At 38.7% G+C, this 23,761-nt stretch overlaps 1 protein-coding gene across 1 annotated transcript in view; it reads right to left on the bottom strand.

Moving 5' to 3' along the window:
- The window catches only part of LOC139716313 (uncharacterized), a 57,432-nt gene extending 36,309 nt beyond the window's left edge, over window positions 1-21,123 (bottom strand). Inside the window, exons 1-4 of the mRNA XM_071627873.1 lie at window positions 20,793-21,123; window positions 19,804-19,940; window positions 16,485-16,555; window positions 6,230-6,286 (exon numbers count right to left, since the gene is read on the bottom strand). Coding sequence (XP_071483974.1) covers window positions 6,230-6,286; window positions 16,485-16,555; window positions 19,804-19,940; window positions 20,793-20,995 — 468 coding nt within the window. The 5' untranslated portion in view covers window positions 20,996-21,123. The remainder of the gene's footprint in view (window positions 1-6,229; window positions 6,287-16,484; window positions 16,556-19,803; window positions 19,941-20,792) is intronic.
- Window positions 21,124-23,761: the final 2,638 nt, after the last annotated feature.

Here is a 23,761-nt window from a genome sequence, read left to right as displayed (position 1 = left end):
TCATACATGTACATGTACATCGTATCTTATACCATGTACTTTCCTCTTGAACTGTTTCTGCTGCTCATATCCTGAGCAAAGGTTTGTGATCCAGTGCTACTACCTCTAAAGACAAGGACATCACTGTACCATCCTCCCATCTAATCTTCAAAGACTCTACTTCCTACATGAGCCATGATTAAAGAAGATGATCTGATCAATCTTGGGAAAAATAATATAATTTCACTGGCATAATGCTCTGGCAATCTGCAGCTTAATAGGTCTGATTACAGGGAAACTTTGATCAATCCTAAGCTGCATTTCCTCTACAACTCTCACCGGGTGCAACCAAAGACACCCTTATCCAATAAATACAATATTTCCTCCCATCACAGAGGCAGACATGTTATAAAATGATGCTGGTGCACTTCATAAACGGTGACTTTAATATTGACATGTACGTGCACAGGAAAAAATAATCCCATCACCAGTAAAGACCTTTCACAGGGCTGACAGCAATCACACATCAAAATCAGGGAAATTCAAAAAAGTTTTCAAACTAATTCCCAAGTCAAGAAGGCTTTGATATTCCACTGTGAAAGGATATCTAGGCTGTTTTCACAGGTACCAAGAGTGTGTAATTTTAATCATGATTCTAATGACACATCCAACATAATTCTGCTTCAAATTATTCATTTTTGCCGTGTCTTACAAACTGGAATTGTGAAGAGTGATTTGTATCATATTTCTAATCGTGATTCAAATGGCGGTCTGGTGGTGTCTTCCTATCATGATTCTCCAGACTAATTACGGAATGAAAGAGTCAAGTGTACAGATTGACAGGTCTCCAAATCATGTTTTGTGGGATACGGAGTTTAATACGCTGAACTTTTTGCCCACTTCCACATAAAGTCGTCCCCACGGTCCTTACGGATATCCAACCCTAAATTCAATTAACCCTATCAATCTCATGAACTCAAAATATGCTGATTACAATGTACAATTGTATGTCACTGTAAGTGGTGCTGGTAGGATAAGTATCGTGCATGGTAGTTTACATGAGTTCTACTATACATGCATGTATGTACACACATGCAACAACATGATTGCCAAAAGGGTCCATTTATACGGAAAAACCCTTCCTCACTGAAACAAAAATAGCAAAATCAAAGAAAGCACATGAAAACAGGCCTGCTTGAATCCTTAGAGCACATTCTAACTTGAGAATTCCTGTCACTTTCAGACATGAGGTGCACATTTCTTACATGTTATCATTACACAGGCAGTCACGACAGCCACAACGCGTATCGAAGGTATGCACGCGCATGTGTTACGACCAGGCGGTGTGTCGCGGATACGGCTCATAAACCGGCAGTTCTCTCAATGCATCAGCCATTTCCTCCCTACCCTAAGAACCATGTTCACTAATAAACAAACATCACAACAACAAGGAAACATACCATTAATTTTCATAGCAGTCCTGTAAGTTTAACTCAAAAAGAAGATGAAAAGAAAGTGTAAAAGTAAGAAAATGTTGGAGTCTGGAAGTTAAAGTGATGTGCAAGAGTTTAGCATCTGTGGATATGGTAATTTATACTAATTTCCTGTACATTCTCCTTTTTCCTTTTCTTTTCATTTTTTTTTTTTTTTGGGGGGGGGGGGGTGTGGAGGAGGGGGTATGGCACTGAACAGATGTGAACTCAACCCAACCCTAACTTTCTCCAAAGTTTCTTTCTTATCATGCATTGTCATTTCAAGTTTTGGTGCAATTGACCCCTTCCTCCAAGCCCTCTCCTTCTTATTCTTTCTCCTCCTTCTCTTTCTTCTTCTTTTCCATCTTCTCCTTCTTCTTTTCCTTCTTCTTCCTCTTCTCCTTCTCCTTGTCCTCCTCCTCTTTCATCTTCTTTTCAATCTTCTCTGTCTTCTTGTCCTTCTTTTTCCACTTCTACTTCTCCTATTTCTTCATAGCATTTTTTGCTCATTTTTTCTTCTTCTTTTATCCTCTATCTTCTTCTTTGCTTTGAATCTTTTTTTCTTCTATTTCTTCTTCGTCTTTAAAACTACTACTATTTTTCTTGACAGATGCCCAGGATTATTGACAGCATCCATATACAGTTGAACCTCTCGTATCCGGACAAGTCGGGACCGAGGCTCATCCGGATAAGGGATTTGGCCGGATACGGGAGACTCAATGCTTTATACATGTACATACATACACATGTACTGATGTAGCCCATTGTAGTACCACATGTAGTAATGTGTATACTGCAACCTTTTCATTGTTACATTTGGGGATGTTTGGGGATGTTGAAATGTCTGAAGGTAAGCAATTTGGAAGGAAATTTGATGTAATGTATGTTAATCATGTTGGAAGTAATATGTAATTCATGTGTGTTTGTACAGTGGAAACTCGATATAACGAGATGGTCGGGACCGAGTCATTTTCCTCGTTATAGCCGATATCTCGTTATATCAGTAGGCATAAAAGACAGCATAACATAAAGATATTAATTTGCACATGTGGGACTATCCATCATCTTTCAATCAATACTGATAACTTGATAATGTATGTGAGGGAATTACTCACCTTTATTTGTAAGAAGATGTTTTTCGCTAATGAAATCCATTATCAAGAATATGTTTCTTATAAATTGTAGATGTTTGAATTTGTAAATTATATACACGTGTAGCTTGCGATTGTGTCAAGATCGTCTGTGGATTAGTATGTGGTTATGGTATGGGTGTGTGGAATATGGTCTGCACAATGCTGTGTGTGTATGTGACACATTCTGTATGTACATTATGACTGCGTGTGTGTGAAGATGGGGAATTCCCTACCTAGAAAGCCAATCACAGCAATCAGATTGCATCACACCTGCTAAACGTCATGATGATGTCATGTATACATTATGGCCGTCCCACCACATTTTCTGCATGTATCAGTGTGCGCGCACACACACACATACACGTACAACATGCGGTGTTAGCTGGAGTGCACTGAAGAAAATATGTGTGTACAAGACAGTTTTTGGCGCATCGAGCTTTACAATCTCGGAAGGTGATAGGAAAGGCGAAGTAAAGCTTTACCCGAGGACATTTTGCTTTACCTCGCTATAACAGGTTTGATTGGCTATGTTTTTCTTTGTTTGGAAGTCACAAAATTTATCTCGTTATAGCAGTTATTTCGTTATAGCCGATCTCGCTATAAGAGTAGCATTTTACATAGACTTGTGTGGAAGGAAATTTGGGACCGGGAAAATTTCCTCGTAATAACCGATATCTCGTTATAGCAGTATTCGTTATACCGAGTTTCCCCTGTATAGGAGTTCTCAAGGAGTTGGGAATCCCCCTTTCCTCCCGTAATTATTAAAACAAGTCACGGCGAGATTGCGTCCGTATAATAGAGAGATCCGGATAAAGGGAGGCCGGATAAGAGAGGTTCAACTGTATCTGTTGTCAGAGGTGCCGCTGCTCAGCCTCATCGGTCAATCTCATCCTTTGACCACAAGGCTCAGCAGTGACAGGAGTGTTTGTCTTGTTTCAGCAGAGAGAATATGCATACATTTCAAGGAGTCTCACACTGGTCTATTCCCATCCTACCTGTTCTACATGTCTGTCGTACAAGAATACACCATGAATAATTGCCCTAAGTATACTTTTTGCCCATTTTCATTTATTCAACAAAATATAATTACAGTTTGATCATTAATGAAAGAAACAAAGAAAAAAAAACATGGCATGCAGCAAGAAATATATTGTGTAAAGTATGATACATGAACCTTCAATGTGAAATCACAGATCAATGACCACCTAACAGTAATGTGCTCGTATACAATATCAGAGCAAAATCTGCACTGTATGCCCTGTTGTGCAATATATACATGTATGAAAAGGGAAATAGCGAACACCTTAAAGGGTGACTAGTATTGACAACAGCTGAATGACTTTTCACACCTAGATGTCTTCTCTTCTTGTTTTGTTTTGTTCTAAATGTGTTTGGAATGCAACCCTGGACAGCTGCACAGGTCAGATGGTCAAACCACTAACACCACAAAGAGAGCCAGACTGGACACTTGTCAAGACAATTCACATAAGCTATGTCTCAATGTTTTGTTTTCGCTCCCCTGCCCAGAGAATGTGAAAAAAAAGAAGTACACAACAAAAATCCTTGCTGCTGAAATACACCAGTCCCACCTATCTCTTTCAGAGGCATTTGCCCATTTGCTGTTTGTTCACTTCACTGCCGCATTAATTGTGTAGTACCCAGCTCCCAGCAGCTTCCCTGCCCACTCCACTGTACAGGGCGAGCAGGCACGACATTTTATTCTGGTTCCAAGGATATCTGCATCTAGTTTTTTTTTTTTATTAACTCTCTTTTCTAATGATGTGTTAGCAGAGTGTAGAACAGCTTCATTTGCATGACAAAGCCATTAGACAACATCCAATCTGTTTCAAAGGAACTAATCTCTGCCTTGGACACTTTCCTACATGTACTGTACATCACTTTATCGGCTGACTATGCACAGGTACATGATTGTACAATTGTGTTGGTTACCATTTTTGTCATGTGACATATAGAGAACACCACACAAGCCGTGACGGTGACTAATTGCAGGATGCAAAACAATTAATTCATCAAAGAAAAAGTCAAAACTTACCACATGTTGTGTAACATTTCTTCATACTATCTTTTAAAATCTGCAGGTCTGTTTCCTCTCAATTACACCCTTTTCATGGGAATTCCTCAATGCTTGGTACCATTTACATTGAAATTTAAAAACTGGTGATGTTTGCTAAAAACTGACATTTTTCATTGAACGCACAACTCTCCAAGTCTAGTGTAATTGTTTCGGCTCTTGTGGCACTGTGCCATCTGGAGCAATAATTTTATCTATTACGGCATTTTTATCAAAATTCAGACAAGCCATGTTGGAGTCAGCTATTTACTGCATTTTGGTTGGCAATTGATTGCTCAGCTGTGTGTTAGGGAGTCTGCAAAGTGACAGTGAAATATTTGCGCACTCTAGCTTGTACATCTGCCAATTTTAATGTCATGAGATAAAACTCTGAATAACCTGTAGTCAATTATCCACCTGATATCCACTAAAAAGCATTAATGATATGTACACCCTAAGACCAACTGGGCAAGACTTTCGCTGTTCATCACAGCTTCACTTCACCTCGGCGAACCTATTCAGGAACATTTTCCATCACTTTTTCTGTCATTTTCTGCATGCTCCTGAAGTTTTAGATCTGTTGCAACAACTGCTGCGTACCTAAGTTGCTGCTTGATCAAACAGGCTCCCCGACGAAACTCTAGGATTGCAATGAGTAAGCCCTCCTGTGGTTTCATGCATGCAATTTGACTACATTGTCACAAAGGTGGAGTATTTTTAGCACAATGTTCAGCTTTTCCTACTCAGTGCTCATGTTCTAATGTACAAAACTGCAGAACAAACTATGGAAACCACACCCTAATCCTTTTGTCTTCACACACATGCACACACACACCCCTTTCTTCTACTTTTCCAATTTCTGGCACCGATGAAAGGCATCATTACCCACAGCTGGCCTTAGAGCACACATTGTAAGCCAGGGCAGCATTACTCGGCACAATGGACTCCCCTCTTTGACAGGGACGAGGACCAGGAAATGAGGCAAAATGTCAAACAAGATGAGCTACCGATTCTGGATTCCACTGAGCCGGTAACATGAGGACATTGGCACGAGAAACTGCGTCATGGGGTGCAATTATACCCCTCATCACCCCCCCCCCCCCCCCCCCCCCCCCCCGCCATCAAGCTTGGATGACTGACATCAGATGGGTGCTTTTTATCCACACGCTTCACATGAACATGCATGGGAACGTTCGACTATGGTCTCACCAGAGTTCAAAACCCCATGATTTATTATTCGAAAGCATGGCATCAAGTTCATGTTGTACAATAGAACAGTTTGCCATCATGTCCAAATCCAAGGTAATGAATCCAGAGCTGCTTTAAACTTTAAAAAAAAAATGGAATTAAGTTGCAAATAATTTGAAATTGTGTTTGCTTGATGACAGACAGACATATTTGATGAGAGCAGGGAAAATGGAAATTATATTTATTTTTTTTAAATTGAATGCACATGTAGGTACAATTGTAAATGGATAGATGAATAGACTAGAGGATAAATTGGAATACTGAAACTTCCAGAAGGTAGTTTCTACCTTTAAGAATGTGAAGTCATGGTTTTCTAATTCACTTACCTCTAATTTCTGCTGCTTGATTTTTAATAATCCCAGACTGAGTACTCTTACTGTGACCTGAAGGATACAAAAAACAAAAAACAAAGAAAATAGCTCAGCATTTTCAGTTAACATGATCAAAGCTGATTATATCATAATTAGGCTGCATTAATCAACTTTCCAAAGTTTGAAACGTGTTTCAATACCCACTATCAAAATGCATTTACAAGCGCCTTTCAGATCAAGTTCCTAAAGTTACTGTATGCTGTTATTTTTGCGTACAGATATTTTGGCGAATGAGGAGGTCATGTAAATTTTCGCGAGATGTTGTTTTCATGAATTGAAACAGAGGCCTTCATAAGCGCACTATTACATTAGTGCATGGTGACATTTTTGCGTGTTGTTAAATTCGCGGTCCAAATGTGATTCGCAAAATTCGTGAAAATCAAACCCTCACGAAAATAACAGTTTATACAGTATTGCATTCATCAACTCCATCCGTGAATCGATTGGGGGAGGCCTTGTCACAGTGCAGCTCCACTGCGCTGTTTGACTCGAGGAGTGGAGATGTGCAGTGTACTGTACTGTAAATGGCAGTAGTTGGCGTGGGCAGGACCAAGCTACTGTATTAACATGTTTCAAAACAACTTTGCACTTATCAACTCTACAGAAACATATTTCTGGCTCAAATGCATTTATCAACTCTACGGAAATGTGTTTCTGGCTCTCACTTTTTTGCCATTTCAGAAACCTATTTCAACCCCATAATCAAAACAGCTTTGCATATCAACGGCTCAAAACTCCCTGAAAGTTGTTTGGAAACCTTAATTCTGCGTCAGAAGTGAGTTGATAAATGCACCCTTACACACCTCCAAATTATTGGTAAATTCTCATGGATACATATATGGCATATCATTATCTAACACACACACACAACAAAAGTGTGGTACTGGTAGCCATGGGTGTATCTTTTCTTTTTTCCCAAGTGCTAACAACAAATAATTTCCTCTTCCATATACAACAAACCAATTTGTTTAAAATACATTATTCATTAAACTTTCCTTTCCAAGTACACACAACAAACATCCAGACACACAAACACACAAACACACATACACATGCCCATACACACACACACAGATTGTTTTATCTAAAAGCTATCTCAACTTTGATATGACCATGTGAGAAACCTTATTTGGTACTTACTGTATGTACACAGCTGCTATTAACAAGCATGAATATGTTTGTTGAAAATGTTCTTAAAATCATAACAAAGTCCTCAATCATTGCTACAGACACGGTAAACATGTCCACCCAGGTAAAAATCTACAAACATAAGCTGCGTTTTATCATCTTTCCCATGTTTGAAACATGTTTCAATCAGAATACCCACTACCAAATCGTGTTTGCACAGGCCTTTCAGATCATGTTTCTCTAGTTGTCTCTGCTGGTTTAATTCGTGAAAATATCTTGCTTCACGGTATACTACAGTTGAGACTTACTGAACAGGTAGAGAAATTTCAACAAGATCAAAACTTTTTACTTTCATCAAACATTTTTCAAAATCTTATAAGTTAGTCACATTATGTTCAGATTTCATCTACAACACGCACTACAAGGGCTGCGTTTATCATCTTTCCCCAGTTTGATAACGGCTTTCCATACCCACTATCAAAAGTAGTTTCCAAAGCCCTTTGCAAACGGCTTCCAAAAGAGGTTGCAGTTATCAACTCATTGCCAACACGAAAACCGGCCTTGTCACTGCGCAGCTGCATTGCGCCGTTTGACCCAAGGCGAAGGGGTCTTACATACAGTGTGTGCAGTAGGCTACATAGCTGTTTCAAAACAGCTTTGCGTTTATCTCGCTTCTTGAAACACGTTTTTCGCTGAAACCTGTTTCGGAAAGCAGAAATTTGTGGTTTTCAAAAAGGCTTTCTAAACCCCATAATCAAAACAGTTTTGCGTTTATCATCTCTAAAAAAATCCCTGAAAGCCATTTGGAAAACCTGTTTCTGCCCAAAAATAGAGTTGATAAATGCACCCAAGGTGACTGATGGTAGTACTGTTTGGATCACCATGAAATTACTATCAAGCAACAGTAGCATTCAGAGAGCTGAAAAAACATTATTTCTCATTCCCATGTTTGCCTGTGATGTGTATTCTCTGATACCGCCATGAAAAAACAGATCTATGCAAAAAGGGCCTGGAAGAAAACGCCACGATTGAATGTCTGCACGAATAAGTCCTCAACCCCATGACCAGAATGAGGCTTTTGTGTCCCGCTACATTCAAATCCATGCATCGCTGAAGAACTAAAAGGTTATTGTATACAATTGCCAATGTGTTTTAGTCTAGTGGTTTGTATGCTTGACTGGTAACCAAAAAGTTGTACATGCTTGCCACCCCCCCCCCCCCCCCCCCCCCCCCACCATTCCCACTTTATGTAGCTGAGCCTGGGCCATGACAATTGAGACCTTACAGCTCAGGAAACACTGACAAAAACTTTTGCAAAAATTTTAATCTATTTCATGATCATTAGCAAGGCTGCTTCCAAGCATGCAATCACATAGATTACTAAAGAAGTTATAACCAAAGTCTGGAAAAGAATATAGCATATTGTAATTTGCATAGTCCCACATGTACACAATTGTTGTGTGACTGTCGTGGAAATGCAGGCAAACGGAGTCAGAGTGAAGTTTGTTACAACAATTAATGCATACATATATTCATGCTCCTTCAAAAAGGTCAACCCCAATAATAACATATTTCTTAAAAAATTTTGAGCTTTTCAAGAGAGAATTCTGCCATATCGTATCTTTGATGACATACTATCACTATTTAAACTTTACTGCAGCTGCAAAGCAACAACAATTGAACAACATCCACTTTTTTTTCTCCTTCTGCATGTTGTGGTAGTAGTCTTGCAAGGTGTATAATATGCCTGAATGATCTTGACCTAGCCCAGGCGAGCTGAGGAGAATCAAAAACTAGGAAGTAGAGGGTAGATTGTTCCATGGACCTAGGTCCATGATTGAATCTCAGTAATAAGAGTGTAGGAAGCAGTTTATGTCCTGTAATCGCAACCCAGAGTCTTTAAAGGTCCTGTTTACCTTTGGGAGCAGAGATTTTAAAAATGTTCAAGATATCACTTTTGATGCATATAGTGTAGGTCAGTTGTATCACAAAACATCCTACCATTTTATCATTGCACGAAAGCCTAAAATATAAGGAGATATCACTATTTTTCTCATTAAACCATAACTGTAGACGGTTTATAGTCTGGAAACATCTTTATTATTCACATTTTGTATAGGACCCTATTTAAAAATACTTTGATTATACAACATCGATTATACTTGTTCAAATTTTTACATTGGTTGCTTCTATCCCTAACTCACATTTTAGAACTATTTTGAAGCACTCATGTTGGGCTTTTGTTTTATCTGCAAATGGTATACTATGCCTTCAAACCCTATCAGTAACTCTACCACCCTGAAATACCAGGAGCAGTCTACTAGAGGTCATTGTACCTCCGTTCCACCAATAACCCTGCTCACAACAGACAAACAGTTGTCGCCTGAGCTGCTGGACTGAGCACGCTTGCATCAAAGTTGACACCACACTTTCAGAGGCAACGGCATTGTGAATTCTAGGGCGGAGTTCCGTGAGGGCGGAATCGTGTGCGGGCGGCTGCCTCCGAGAGGGGGTGGGGCAGACTTAGCGGCCACAGAAACGGTTCCATTCCAAAAGTTTGCTTCCTTTCCTCAGACTGCTAACCTCTTGACTCCAAATGAAAAGATGGGGGGGGGGGGAGGTGGTATTCATAGGGGAGGTCCATCATATTGTTCGTATTATCTCTTTCTGTGAATTTTGGCGACAAGGATGGACGAAAGAATGTCTGATCCAAAACAGACTGCTCTCTTCCATTCACTGCCAAGGTCTACATGAGACGTATGAACTCTGGGTGAAATCTGCATGATAACGAAAGGAATTTGCCCTAAACTTAACCTTTGATTCAATTTAGACCCAAGGCCAGCATGCAAATATTAACAAATATGCTCGACTGCTGGCACCTACATCCCCAAAAATAAGGACATCTATTATTCTATCATAAATAATCGCCACAGTGGATTCTTCCCTTGATGCAAATGCTATGTAAAACTCATTTTCAGTTCAAACCATGTCATCTGGGTTTTAGTAAGAAATGAGTTCTGTGTTTGAGTCCAAGAGCATATTTTATAACAATATCGGATCATTAACGATAACGATAGCCCCGACACTGTACAGGCATGCTAACCTGGAAACATTGAACTGCACATTACTTGAATATGAGACCATTCTGAAGCAGATAATTTTCACACAATAGATATATAATGTACTCTTAAATGAATCCAACAAGGATTGGAACAAGCATCCCCCAGCATTCCCACTGATTCCCACTGATCAGTTACTAGCCATCCCCTTTAAAATCAATTCTCCATCAGCTTTCCTGATTTTGGAATATTGATCAAAATGACTATGTACTATTTGGAAGAGAAAATGGATACTAGAATAACAGATTTTGTCTAGAATTGCCTCACTACATTCATGCTTCATTCAACAACAACAAAAGAATGAAATGGAAAATACATTGTAGGTTATATGTTTGAATTGTTATTCCATACTTGCTGTACTACATACATTGTAGTCACAGCAGTCCAATGGTTTTTATTTACATGCATACGCACACACGCAATCCACAATTCACCTGAGATAACCTTTTATTTGTGGCTTATTTATTTGTCGCGTGTTTCATGTTGGTTTGTTTGAGAGTTCATGAACTTCACTTCACTGCTTTCATGATGGTACAACACAAATATGGGCTTGGATGCTAAAAAAGTCTGGCACTACGCCTTTAGGGCTCACAAAGCCGATTATTTGTTATTCATTCAAGTTCCTCATTCAGCAACCTAAACAGCATTTATCAAGCTCTTTTATTAATGGTTATTTGAAGGTTTACAACAACAACAAAAATCCACACAAAGTTAAATCTCTGCAGCAAACATTTTGCCAGCATGCACATTAGTTTTGATACTAGTAAATATCTTAAAATCTATCCCCAAGTTTATACACAACAGAGATGCTCATGGCAGGTTAGTGCATGTTCAGAAATTTTTTCATTCAGTCGACATACTAATCTCTTCTCATTTATCATTTCACTATATTCATTCATACATTCACTAGAAATGCAGTGACACCCCCCCCCCCCCCATTTCCGCAATTCTTTATGAGGATTGGGCAAGTAGAGGACAAAACAGGGTAAAAAGTGCCAATAAAACTTCAATACAAGTAAGAAGCACACATAAAATCTGAAAGCAAGGGTAGAGATCCCTAGATCTAGATGTCTCAAAGAAAATTGATGAATAAAGAGTAAATGTGTATCAAGTAAACGTTGGGTTTTTTATTTACTATTCTGTTTTTCTGTTAAATAATTTTCGTTTTCACCTCCGCCAAGGAAGGAGGTTAATAAGTGATCATCAGCCTCGGTTTGTCTGTTTGTTTGTATTTTTTGGTGCCTACAAATCAAGAGGGCATCCCATATATCTATTCAAGCATGTTCAACTTTACAGCTCCAGATCAGTAAACACTGATAAAATGAACAGAACATTGTAAATAAAAATCTGCCTGTCAACTAATTTGGTGAAGTGTTAATTCTCTTTCAACATGCTAAGTGTAAACTACGTTGTATAATACTGCAAAGCAAGATATATTTTCGTGGCATTAAATTTTCACAAATTGGAGCCAACAGCCTTTTTTTTTTTTTTTTGCGGCACAACATTTTAGTGAATTGCAACTGACATTCAATGCATATCTTGTAGACAAGAACATTGCATGCATTTTAATTTCATGAATCTTGGCTCTTGCAAAATTTGTAAATTTTAAATGCACATGAACATTTCTGATTTAACAGTATCCTATTGACCGATTCGGGTTCGTTGAGGGCAGCAGACATTTTACGGCACAGGGCGCAGCCATAGTGGGTGCATCAGCCGACCCCCCCTGCTCTCCCCCACCCCGGGGCAACATGTTTATCACGCACTTGTGACAAAGGTTCGCGCACTAGCAAGCATTCGCGCACTCAGTACGAGACGCCCATTGGCTAAAGCAGTTTTTCATTCTGCGCACGTGCTAATGTAGGGAGAGGGGTGGGGGAGTGCGGAGGGGGGGTCGGCTGATACACCCACTATGGCTGCACCAATGCCAAAAATACACATAGCGCGTCACAGAATCGGTCAATAAACACAATTATAAAATGGGTTCAAGAATGTAGCCAATAGGAAGCGCTGAAATGAGACACACCTCCTTCCTTTACTTCAGTACAACTGCACTGCCTGTAATCCTATGGTAGATTGCCGATCGTCTTTGCGCGCGGCGGCTCCTTTGATGAATTGCATGCATACGCGTACGCGCTGTCAATCCTGTAAACAACTTCTAGTTCGGGCTGCCGGCCGGCCGGCCTGTCTTCCCTTGTGCATAACATATTATGTGGCGTACGTACGTATACTGTACTATACGTACACTTTGTACAGTACAGTAGACCAAGCGTTATGGGACCGGACGCGTACATGGTGTCACTTTGAAGAGCAAATCCAACGATTTAGCAGGTTAATTCTCACGCCGTTTTCAGAGTATGTTGTCTAGTAGGCCTATATGAGGAGTCTATATCAAGTCTTTAAGGTAAAGGGTGCATATTCTATGTAAAATAAGTAAGTTTTCATGCGGGTGTCCGGAAACCCAACCCCCCATTATACTTATACACACTGTACTGTATGTGCGGGACTTCCGCGAGTGCGACGTGCGTAAAAGTTTGGGACGAACATCTTCGGACGTCTTGACCCACAAAGGTACGTGAAAAACGCTGAAAAATGATGTTAGTTTTCGAATTTTCGACCCATTTTATAAAACAAATGATGCACAGGATTATTTCGTGGCGTTAGTGTAGGCGTAGTGCACTCGAGGGTATTTACAATTGTGAAACATGCACGAGGCGAAGCCGAGTGCATGTTGCACTACATTGTAAATACCCGAGAGTGCACTACGCCTACACTAACGCCACGAAATAATCCTGTGCATCATTTGTATAATATTATGTCTTTTGCTCCTGGCCTGGCCACTGGACTGCCTGAAGAGCCCCTCACTACATTTTGTAGCTCACTGCAGGACTGTACTGTAACAACAGCTATAATTAGCAATTTAAAAGGGCGCAGCTGCTGTGGTATGTGAAAAAAAAAAGGCATCTGAAAAAAAAATATATCCATTCTTTTACAACAGAGAATACACACACACACAAACATATAAACACACACGCGCACATTGACTTTCTCACATTTGATTTTCTGAAGAACAGATTTTCTAAGTGACTGCACAAAACATTTCATCCTTGATCTAATTTTGAGAAAAATCAAGAAAACAAAATTACTATGAGAAGAAATGGTTGACAAATGAAAAAAAAAAGGTAAAAGAAATCTTAATCACAAGAACGTCCTTTCGGCATACTCATTCGACTAGATTTCAGGTGACTTGTTCATTCCATTTGAAAACTACATTTGCAATCTCTCTTACCACAAAAGGTGTCTGACTAATCAGTTACGCTTGTTTCATTGTCTTCATTCAGTCAAGTCAATGCCTTGTACATCGTGTTAAATTTCCTTGTGCATGGCATTCAACTGCCGAGTCCACATTGTACCCCATGGTCAATCCCAAGTCATGGCTGACTGACATTTGTCATTGAAACACACCTAATCCACACAGCAAGTCAAGTGTGGACTGCCTAATCTTTTTTGAGTCTGTTTCAATGTTCCCTTGATCTCTTTCCCCTCACCTCGGTCCCTCCCTCACCCAACCCCAACCCCCTCCACACCCCCCCCCCCCCCCATAATGACTGAGTTTTAAAGGGAGGCAGTCCTCACGAAATTAAAAAAAATATGTTGTTGTTGGTACCTCCAATGAACTACTTTCATCAAAAACAAACTTTCAAATCACCAAATAAGCTCGTACATTTCGGTTAAAAAAGTGTGACTCTGCAAATGAGCAAGTCTTGGCGGAGAGTCATACGTCATCGATGCACAACTCTTTCCAGCGGTGTTCTGCTCGTCATCCCTAGTTATTTATAAATACATGTTTACTGTTTATTTTTATATTAATTGTATACATAAATAAGCTTGAAATATTTTTTTTTTAATAATAAAACCACATATTGTCACATTTTATGAAAAAAATCAGATATGATCATTTTGAACACTTAAATTGGTTTTCTGAGGCACGGCTGTCAACTTGAGAGTAGGGCATCAATGACGTTGCACCTTTTGGCAGGCTCTTACACGATCGCTTGCAGGAATTATTTTTTTTAAATCGCGTACGGAGACAATTTTTGATGTCCATGCGTATAAGTTGGTGAAAGGTTATATTTTTTACTCTTCTTACTTATCAGTACAGTGAAAATCTCAAGACTGCTTCCCTTTAAAGAATACTGTCACACTATGCATTGCCAAGAGGGAACGGACAAGAACAAGAATTTTCAGAGCCAGCTTTGAGGTTTTCCTGACAACGTTCCAGCCCCACGGGCCAACTTTTCAGGGGCTCCATTAATACATGACCACAAGTCAATTTCAGATCTACTGTTGATACACAGACATGGTCAATAAAAGAAAAAAAAAATCAAAATTCTATATATCTCCTGTAATCTAGAGTATTCACTTCTCATTCCACCAGTATCTAAGTCCATCTTCAGAGAGTGTATTAAACACTTGTATTCTTCTTTTAAGTTTTTCTTTTAAGGATTTGAAAAAGAATGCCAAATAATGAAATTACATTTAAGAAAGAATGCTATGTGATTTTTATTTTAATGATTAAGTCCTATTGAGACATAAACCTGGATTTTCACACTGAGAAAATGACTTGGGAGAAATTGTTCAAGGCATTTTTATTTTGCTTTGTGGAGCGAGATCAAACCATTCCAAACTTGCTTCTTTCCACCTGTGCAGATTTACAGTATGATTTGTTTTTTTCCAAGTCGCATACCCTCACACACACACACACACACCCTCATACACACACCCTCACACACACACACATACACACACACACACACACACACATACACACAAAGAATCAGTCCAAACAAATCTCGATCACATCTCACTGCACGAGTACCCTTTTGACATCTTTACACAACTATTCTCATAAAAATAAAATGCCAAAAATTAATATCTGACCTGGCAGCCAGCTTAATACTTTTAAAAGTATGATTCATTGGCACTTATTGACCTACGAATGTAACAATCAAAGCCGACCGCATACCACGTCAAATGCATCTCTTGTGTTCCAGTGCTAAAAATAGAACTGTTTGAGCCCTTAATGATGATAGTGAGTGTGAGTGGGGGATTTTTCATCGACAAAACTGATGTCTCATGCAACACATTGTTCCATCTCAACATCAGCAAGAGCTTTAATAATATGTAGGAACCATAGACTAGATTTCGATGTAAAAACGATAACAAATAAAATCAAAAGAAAACAGAGAATTTCAAGTGATAATCTACAAAGTCTCATTTTTCAGGACAGATGCTTGATGATACTTTCAATACAATACCAAAAACACTTGTTCTCTTTCTTTTTTTTTTTCTTTTTTTTTTTGGTTGAAACTCAGATCTATGACTTTACCTTCTTTCCACATCTTTCTTCTCAAGGCAATCATCCTTCACCACCAACTCTATCACAAAATTTATCTACATACACCTTAAACTCTCTTTAGACTGCTGTCTTAAAGGTCGTAGATCCCTTTTGCAAAAAACACACAATTTTGCATGCTTGAAGAATAATGTCTCAAAACATTGAGTCTGAAATCGTTGGGTAATACACCCCAGAGTTTTTGAAGAAAAAAACTACAAACCCAACGTCACTCGAGAATACACGCCTTTTTTGTACCAAGAATAACAATCTGAATTTTTTCGAGGCCGAATGTATTAAATGGGAATCTATAGTATTTAGTCCCTCTCACAAAGAAGTTTCCAGTTTTAGTGAGGAAAGGTCTAAATTGCCTACCTCTACAATATACCAGCTCATGAAAGGAATCTTATTTTCAGGGTTGCAAAAGGGACACATCACTGACATAATCAAGGTGGTATGCAACAGTTGTTGTCAGAAGTCATGACAAAAATAAGTCTCTACATGGCGCTACAACAGGTGTTAACCACAAAAATGGTTCAGTTTGTGACGAATTGAACGGAGCACCTACCTCAACTAAAAACAGGGCAAGAAAGGCTAAAGTTGTTGCAGACAGGGCTGTCTTGACTTCTTCTCTTTTCGCTGCAATAAATGAGACAGCATAATGCAGTAACAAGCAAGTATAAAGCATCAAAACAAAACAAAAACAACAATTTCATCAGACAAGGATACAGTTTCTTCATTCACATACTAGAGTACATTTGTGCCTTCTTTCTCTTCCTCAATCTTAACTTTCACTTCACCATTCCCTGCAACATTGAGTATTTAACTTAATCCTGTCCTTTAACAGAAAATAAACAAAAATATAAAAAATGTGGATAAGTCAGAGTAAGGCACAGCACCGATAACAAGGATTGAATAGAGTTGAACTCAGACTAGAAGTCTATTTGAATTACCACGGATCTCGGTCTACCGACTTATACCCCTTTTCCGCTGAAGGAAATCTTCCCCGGGTGCACCCGGGTGCACCAGGGTAACCTCGCAGTATGAAACGAAACTCAGTTGAAACCTAGGGGAAGCCCACAAAGTTGTAGGTGAAACACCGATTAAATTTTGGGCAATTTTTACCCTAGAAGCGTCCTGGGTAAACACCGATACTTCAACGGGAAACCACCGGTGGTTCACCTACATGTAGGAACGCCCAGCGTGAAAGGTCGTCGCGGTGAAACACCGTCGTGGTGAAACACCGGGCGAAATATGCATTATGCATACAGCATATGCATGTTTTGTTTCTGATCATGCACACGTTTTTCGCTAGCTAGCTCACGCTCCCAAATTAATCCACACGTAATGCATGTGGGCAATTCCGCAGTTAGGTGGACATGACATGGAGAAAAGAAATGTGCCTCTTTATCTTACTCTTTAATTTAGGTATCAACTAATGCCATGGATGTTCACCAATCACTAAGGTCTTTCAAATTCAGTGGATTTTATTTTTCATATTCATTGATTTTGCGAGATCTAAAACCATCATTTAAAATGTACATGTGGGACTGGGGATGCTGAAATTCACTTAAATGCAAATTACAGTGGGTTGCTTTGAAATTTTTTCCTCAAATTTTTGCTAAAAGGTAAAAGATGAATACATTTAAATACTCCAGAAGTCATGTGACATTTTGTTGATTACAAAAGGGTGAAATTACCTGCGGAATTACTCCGGACAAATGTAACGTTACTAACCGTAACGTTACTAACCATGCATTTGGGGTCTAGCTAATAAATCATCGGTCGAACTGCTAAAAATATTTGTGTGAACATTTGTCATGACGCAATAATTGAAATTAATGCAACACTTTGTTTTAAGTAACTTGAAATTTTGCACACTTTTTGTTTCAAGACATTGATTTTTTTGTCATGTCCTTTTTTCGTAACGTTACTAACCAGCCCTTTTAGTTGCCATAGCAATTCTAATATTTATTGGATTGTACTCATTCTTTTCTATATCATAGACCTAGGAAGGATGAACATGTTTTAAAATGATTTTGACTTGAAATGAATAAATGGTGATTTAGTAGTAAAAATAAATATCTAAATTTCTTTAAATGTAACGTTACTAACCGCGGAATTGCCCATGTATGTAAACATACACACGACTAATATGTCGGTCGTGTGACGTACACCGGCATTGTATTGGATCGTGGCGTAATGTACGCATGCCGTATACAAATAAGTGCGGCGCAAAACTGAGATTAGTACTTGACTTGCAGTGTCGTTTGTCCTGTTGAATTAACTATTTTGGAGTTAAGTTCTGTGAGGTAGAGAATTACGAGTACGAACCACTAGTAAAGTATCACGTTCAAATTAGTGCACGAAATGTCACGCCATATTACACAATTCCGCTGGAATCGGCCGCGGTGCAAGCAGAAAACACGTCTAGGGGAAAGTTGCAAACACATTCACTGAGAGCATCGTCGTAGGTGTGAAAAGACGGCACTGAAAATTTCACCAAAGGTTCCCCTGTGAATTCACCGGGAAATTCGAAGGCGGTTCACCAAGAGTGGCAGCGGGAAAGGGGTATAAGACTTGGTGAGTACAGCCTTGTGCAGAAAACAAATTGGGTTAAATTTCATTTTCTAAAAGGTTCAGATTATGTCAAAATTTAGTTTGTGTGGCAAGCATCTATTGGACATCACAAATGGAATCAGCCCTCATTTTTGTTTTATCAGTGCCATGTTAATCACTTATTCACAAGAGTTTGCAAACAACAGTTGCCAAAGACACAATCTCTGTTGACCAACAGTTTGATAATCACATCATGGATACACCATGTGCTGAACAAAGTGTACACAGGTGTTTGGTGTGAGAAAAGAAGGCATTGAATATATTCAGCGTTGAAAAAGTCCCCCTCACAACCTACACTCAATACAACACAACGGAGCAGTTGCATTTTACCTTGTACATATTGCATTCAACCTTGTGAAATCAAACGTTAACCAATGTCTATCTTATAATGTGTGCAACAGTAGGTATGAGGAACTGCTCAGGCTTCATAGTTTTATTAACATTTGGTTGACTATCATGTTATGAACAATGCAGCATATCAAACCATTGATCAAACTGTGTATGAAAGTGAGGCTACTGCATATAATCTAAATCAGGATAACAATACTCCATCGCCCAGTCCAAATATAAATCAAATTCTAATGACAAATTAAATTTGCAGACAGTTAAAAGTGTTCTTTAATTACTCATGAATAGAAAGGAACTACACAATGCAAATGCATGATGACTTGTAACAAATCATGGTACCCTCAACGGCACCTCTATGGCTAAATGAATATCTAATTACTATGTGCCATGATGATATTACATAAAATTGTTCAAAATTTCTCAAAATGCATATCAATACAAACATCACAACATATAAGTTTCAATTTTAAAGGGGAAGGCTAGTAACTGATCAGTGGGAATCAGTGGAAATGCTGGGAGATGATCGTTCCAATCCTTATGGGATTCATTCAAGAGTTCATTGTATATCTATTGTTGTGTGAAAATGATTTGCTTCAGAACGGTTTCATATTCAAGTAATGTGCAGATTAATGCCCCGTCACTGACCAGGGACGTAAACCTGGAAGCATTAAACTGCACATTACTTGAATATGAGACCATTCTGAAGCAAATCATTTTCACACAACAATAGATATACAATGAACTCTTGAATGAATCCCATAAGGATTGGAACAATCATCTCCCAGCATTTCCACTGATTCCCACTGATCAGTTACTAGCCTTCCCCTTTAAGGTCTCAATGAATGGATTTCACGTATGTAGACACAAGATGTCTGCACCTCACATCCTAAACATTCAGAAAAGTTCGGTCAAGAGCTTACCATCGTCTGTCATTAAGCATTCATTCAGGGATATTAGCAGCTCTACAGAGACGATGATGCAGATGAAGAGGACCAGAATAACGATGACAGATAAAAAGACAGCCCCGTTGATGACTGAGTCTAAGTACTGGTGGAATCTGACCAAAGAAGATACAGAGATATTTGCTTTTATACATGAATTAATCCTTTACTTCTGACATTTTGTAATTCCTCATACAGTCAAAACATGGCACACACACTTCTACTGCAATGTACATATTGTATGTCATGGGTTAATCATGAACAGTTTGATATCAAAGTATACACATTTTAAAGCAAATGTATCCCAAACAGCTGTGGAAGTAAACAAGATTGCAAATATTTTTTCATGCAATGCATTTTATTAATCATAGCATAAAATAATCTGATCTAGTTCATCAATACAAGATATTTTTAACACACACAAACCAACAAAACTTCTACAATATCTACTGCGAATAAAGTACATCATTATGCTAATCCTGAAAGCAAATCAAATCTCGAAATTGAAATATTGTATTGAATCTAGTCAGTCACACATTTTTATTACTTGTCCGAGATCTTATCAATCATTCAGTTTAGGAAAAATAATATGCCATAAACACTATAATCTCAAGTAATCTACAGATAATTGAAATAAATTGCCTACATATAGGATTGGTACTTGATGAGTCCAGTATGAATTCTTAGCATCTCTTTTAGGGGGCAGGTTGAACTGGTTATGATTTTTCTCTCTTTTTTTTTTGTGTGTGTGTGTGATCTACTGGCACGTCTACTGTTTCTCATATTAAAGAATAGACACTGCACATTTCTCCAGCAGAAATATAGAAGATTATCCACATATGAATTCAAATGACTGTATTGTCTGGAAGCCATATCTGCCAAACTACACTGTACTATAAAACCAATGCATCACAGCCACTCACAAACACAGCAAAGTGTATGCTTCGTTTACACTGGATGATACTTACGATTTAGCTGAGTTTTCTGCATCCATGGACCCAAGTGCATCCCCACCCGGGATCTCTGACTTGAAGCTACTCAGGCTTCGGAGGGGGGAGTCTTTTGATCTAAAAAATGCAAGACAAAAACATATTTTGTAAGAGCCAGTTGCCAAACATATATATGTAAATTCATTTTCTGAAGCAGTACTGGAAATAACAGCAACCACCATAGCAGTAAGAAATTTGGAAATTCAATTTCTGTAATTGTCATTGTGGTTTTAAAAATTCAAATTTCAAGTTTATAAGCTTGTCTGACACAAACACACACTTACAATTCCCACATATAAACACACACATCCAAAAACAACAAATTAACATGAATATAAACATGTAAATCAGTGAAGACGGTATAAAGCACCAGGCTGTTCTGTGGGCGATAGAACTGATCAAAAAATGTTCAAGTTATGCCTATAACATACGATGTATCTCATGACTGATTGTCAATCTTGAATGATATGCTACAGAAATAGAAGCAAATCAAATTCCCAGATTTCTCATCACCAGTAGTTGCTGCTGTTAAGTATTACTTCAGAAAATATTAATCGAATAGCTGCAACAAACTTGCAATCATTACTCAGACACACTCACTATAAGACAAACACACTGTCATTTAATATATATTACTGACATACATGTACATGTACACTTGTATCTCATCCACAAATTACACAAACTGTAATAACAGTACCGTCGTTGGCCCTTACATTTGTCCATACAAATTTGAAATGAAAGGATGTAGAGGATGACACTGCACAAATTTCTCATCATTCATTTCTGGTTCTACTATTTGTGTTATAATTTTTTGTCAGCAACAATTACAAATAGCAACTTATGACCCTAATTACACATATTAAAGTCGCATGTTTGTTCACACACGATGGCTATCGCAACCAGATTAAGCAGGCAGTGCAGACAGAGTGTAAACAGTCCTAGAATCTCTGGCTGTATGACATGTAAGCAGGAGTGATGGCAAAGCCTGATACACTTCAACACGAAGGCATTAGGCCGCTGGTCTGTATGTACCGGTACTGTCAACATCTCTCACAGCCTGAATGACATTTGTGTTAAATCATAGAGGAGTAAGTTCCCTTCTTGCTCGTTTATATACAACCCTTTCGGTGCCAGGGACTATGGACTATGTGTACAAGGCTATGGAGTTCTCTGTGCCGATCAGCACTCAAAGAATACAAAGGGTTTAAATGTACAATGTCGATACAGAACAATTTAGTAAATGGGCATGCATGTCTTCCCCAGCCAGCTGCTCCACAATTTGCTGCCCTAAGTAATACATGTATATATTGTACACTAACAACTAGTTCATATTCTGCATCATTTCTCCCAGAGCCTAAGCAGATATTTTTATAACGCTCCGAAGTTTCACAGCACAGCCCCTCAAGATACAGATGGACAGCCGTGTAGATGACAAAGACTTATTTATGAATTCTCTTCTCTTCATAGACCACTGCACACTCGTCTCTGAAAAGCGCAAGCCATGTGGTGTCTTCCGCACTTTGGGCAACCCCCAACTGTCACAAGGTTGTAACTTCATTATGCTCGCAAACGCGAAGAATCCTTTCGCAAACATTATTGTGAGGCAGACATCCTGTTAGATGCACTTTACTCTTTGCTGATGCGATGGGGAAAAAGAAATACAAGAAGTCCTTATCTCATTCCTAGAATTCTCTCCCCAAATCATCCTGCCTGAAATCCGATTTTCTGTCACATGAAACCTTCTCAAAGCTCTTAACATGTGTGCAGTAACTGATCTTGAGCATCATAATGCCCATGAGCATTTGATATGGTTGCGTCAAAAAAATTCTGTCTGATAGCCAGAGACATCAATACAATGCAAATAGTTGAGTTTTGCTTTTAATTTCATACTATACCTTTTACAAGCTTTGGTGTTTTCTCCAATATAATATGAGAGCTTCTGACTGGTCAGCCCAACAGGATTTTTATTTTTCTTCAATGAACTAATGGTACAAAATTCAATCATTCAGCACACAAGAGTCATGACACCAAGGTAGCAGCAGAGGATGTCGCAGTACATGACTTTAGTAAACCTGATAATTACCCCAATACTGGCTACCTAAAAGGGGGGGGGGCAGAGGGAAGTAATATTGATTGCACCTTGTTCATATACTTGTACACTGTACGAAAAACACACAACTGTATACCAATACAACAAAATCTTGTTAGAGTAGGGTACCAATGACCCGCAGTCCACCCTTCCACTAAAAAAAACAAAAAACAAAAAAAATCCATGGTCCCTAACCTAGTTGTGAATATTCGTTCTACACAAAATGTACAAAGTACTAAATGTGAAATCCAGCAAGTCTTTATTTTTTTAATTTTGTCGGAATGAACATAGTACCAGTAGGTTGACTGAATTGTGGCCGTTTCAAAATGAATGTCTCGTCAAAGTGAGAGGATCTCAATCCGTAACATTTCCTTTAAAAAAAAAAAAGTTTCCTATTCTGACAGATACACAAGGCCAGGGCCCTGTTTTATCAATTTAATATATAATCGATTTTAAATTTCCTTTCCACACAGGCTGCCATAGACTTAGCATTGAAATCAACTATGATAATCAATTATAACTCTTCATAAAACAGGGCCCAGGCCTATCAAAAATTAGTACCCCCGGTACCTTAACGATCTTCTCGTAAATTCACACAGAAATCTTTTTCTCAATATTTGTTATCTAGCAGAATTTTCCTATCGTAGAAATTGAGCCTGGGCTATCATACCAGTAAATTCAACATTCACCACATGAGTTTCCAGGATAACAAATCAAAATAAAACATTACTTTCGAATATTACACTCCACACTAATTTTGCCATGTAACCGCTCTATCAACTACCCTACCCTTGTCCGTTAACACACTGCAATGCACACTGCCCCCCCCCCCCCCACCACCACTTGCCAAATCTGC

The sequence above is a fragment of the Diadema antillarum genome, unplaced genomic scaffold, assembly GCF_040938485.1.
Source record: "Diadema antillarum isolate AM-2024a unplaced genomic scaffold, OU_Dant_1.0 scf00000064, whole genome shotgun sequence".
NCBI classification, from domain to species: domain Eukaryota; kingdom Metazoa; phylum Echinodermata; class Echinoidea; order Diadematoida; family Diadematidae; genus Diadema; species Diadema antillarum.
This window is presented reverse-complemented; position numbering and strand designations above follow the sequence as displayed.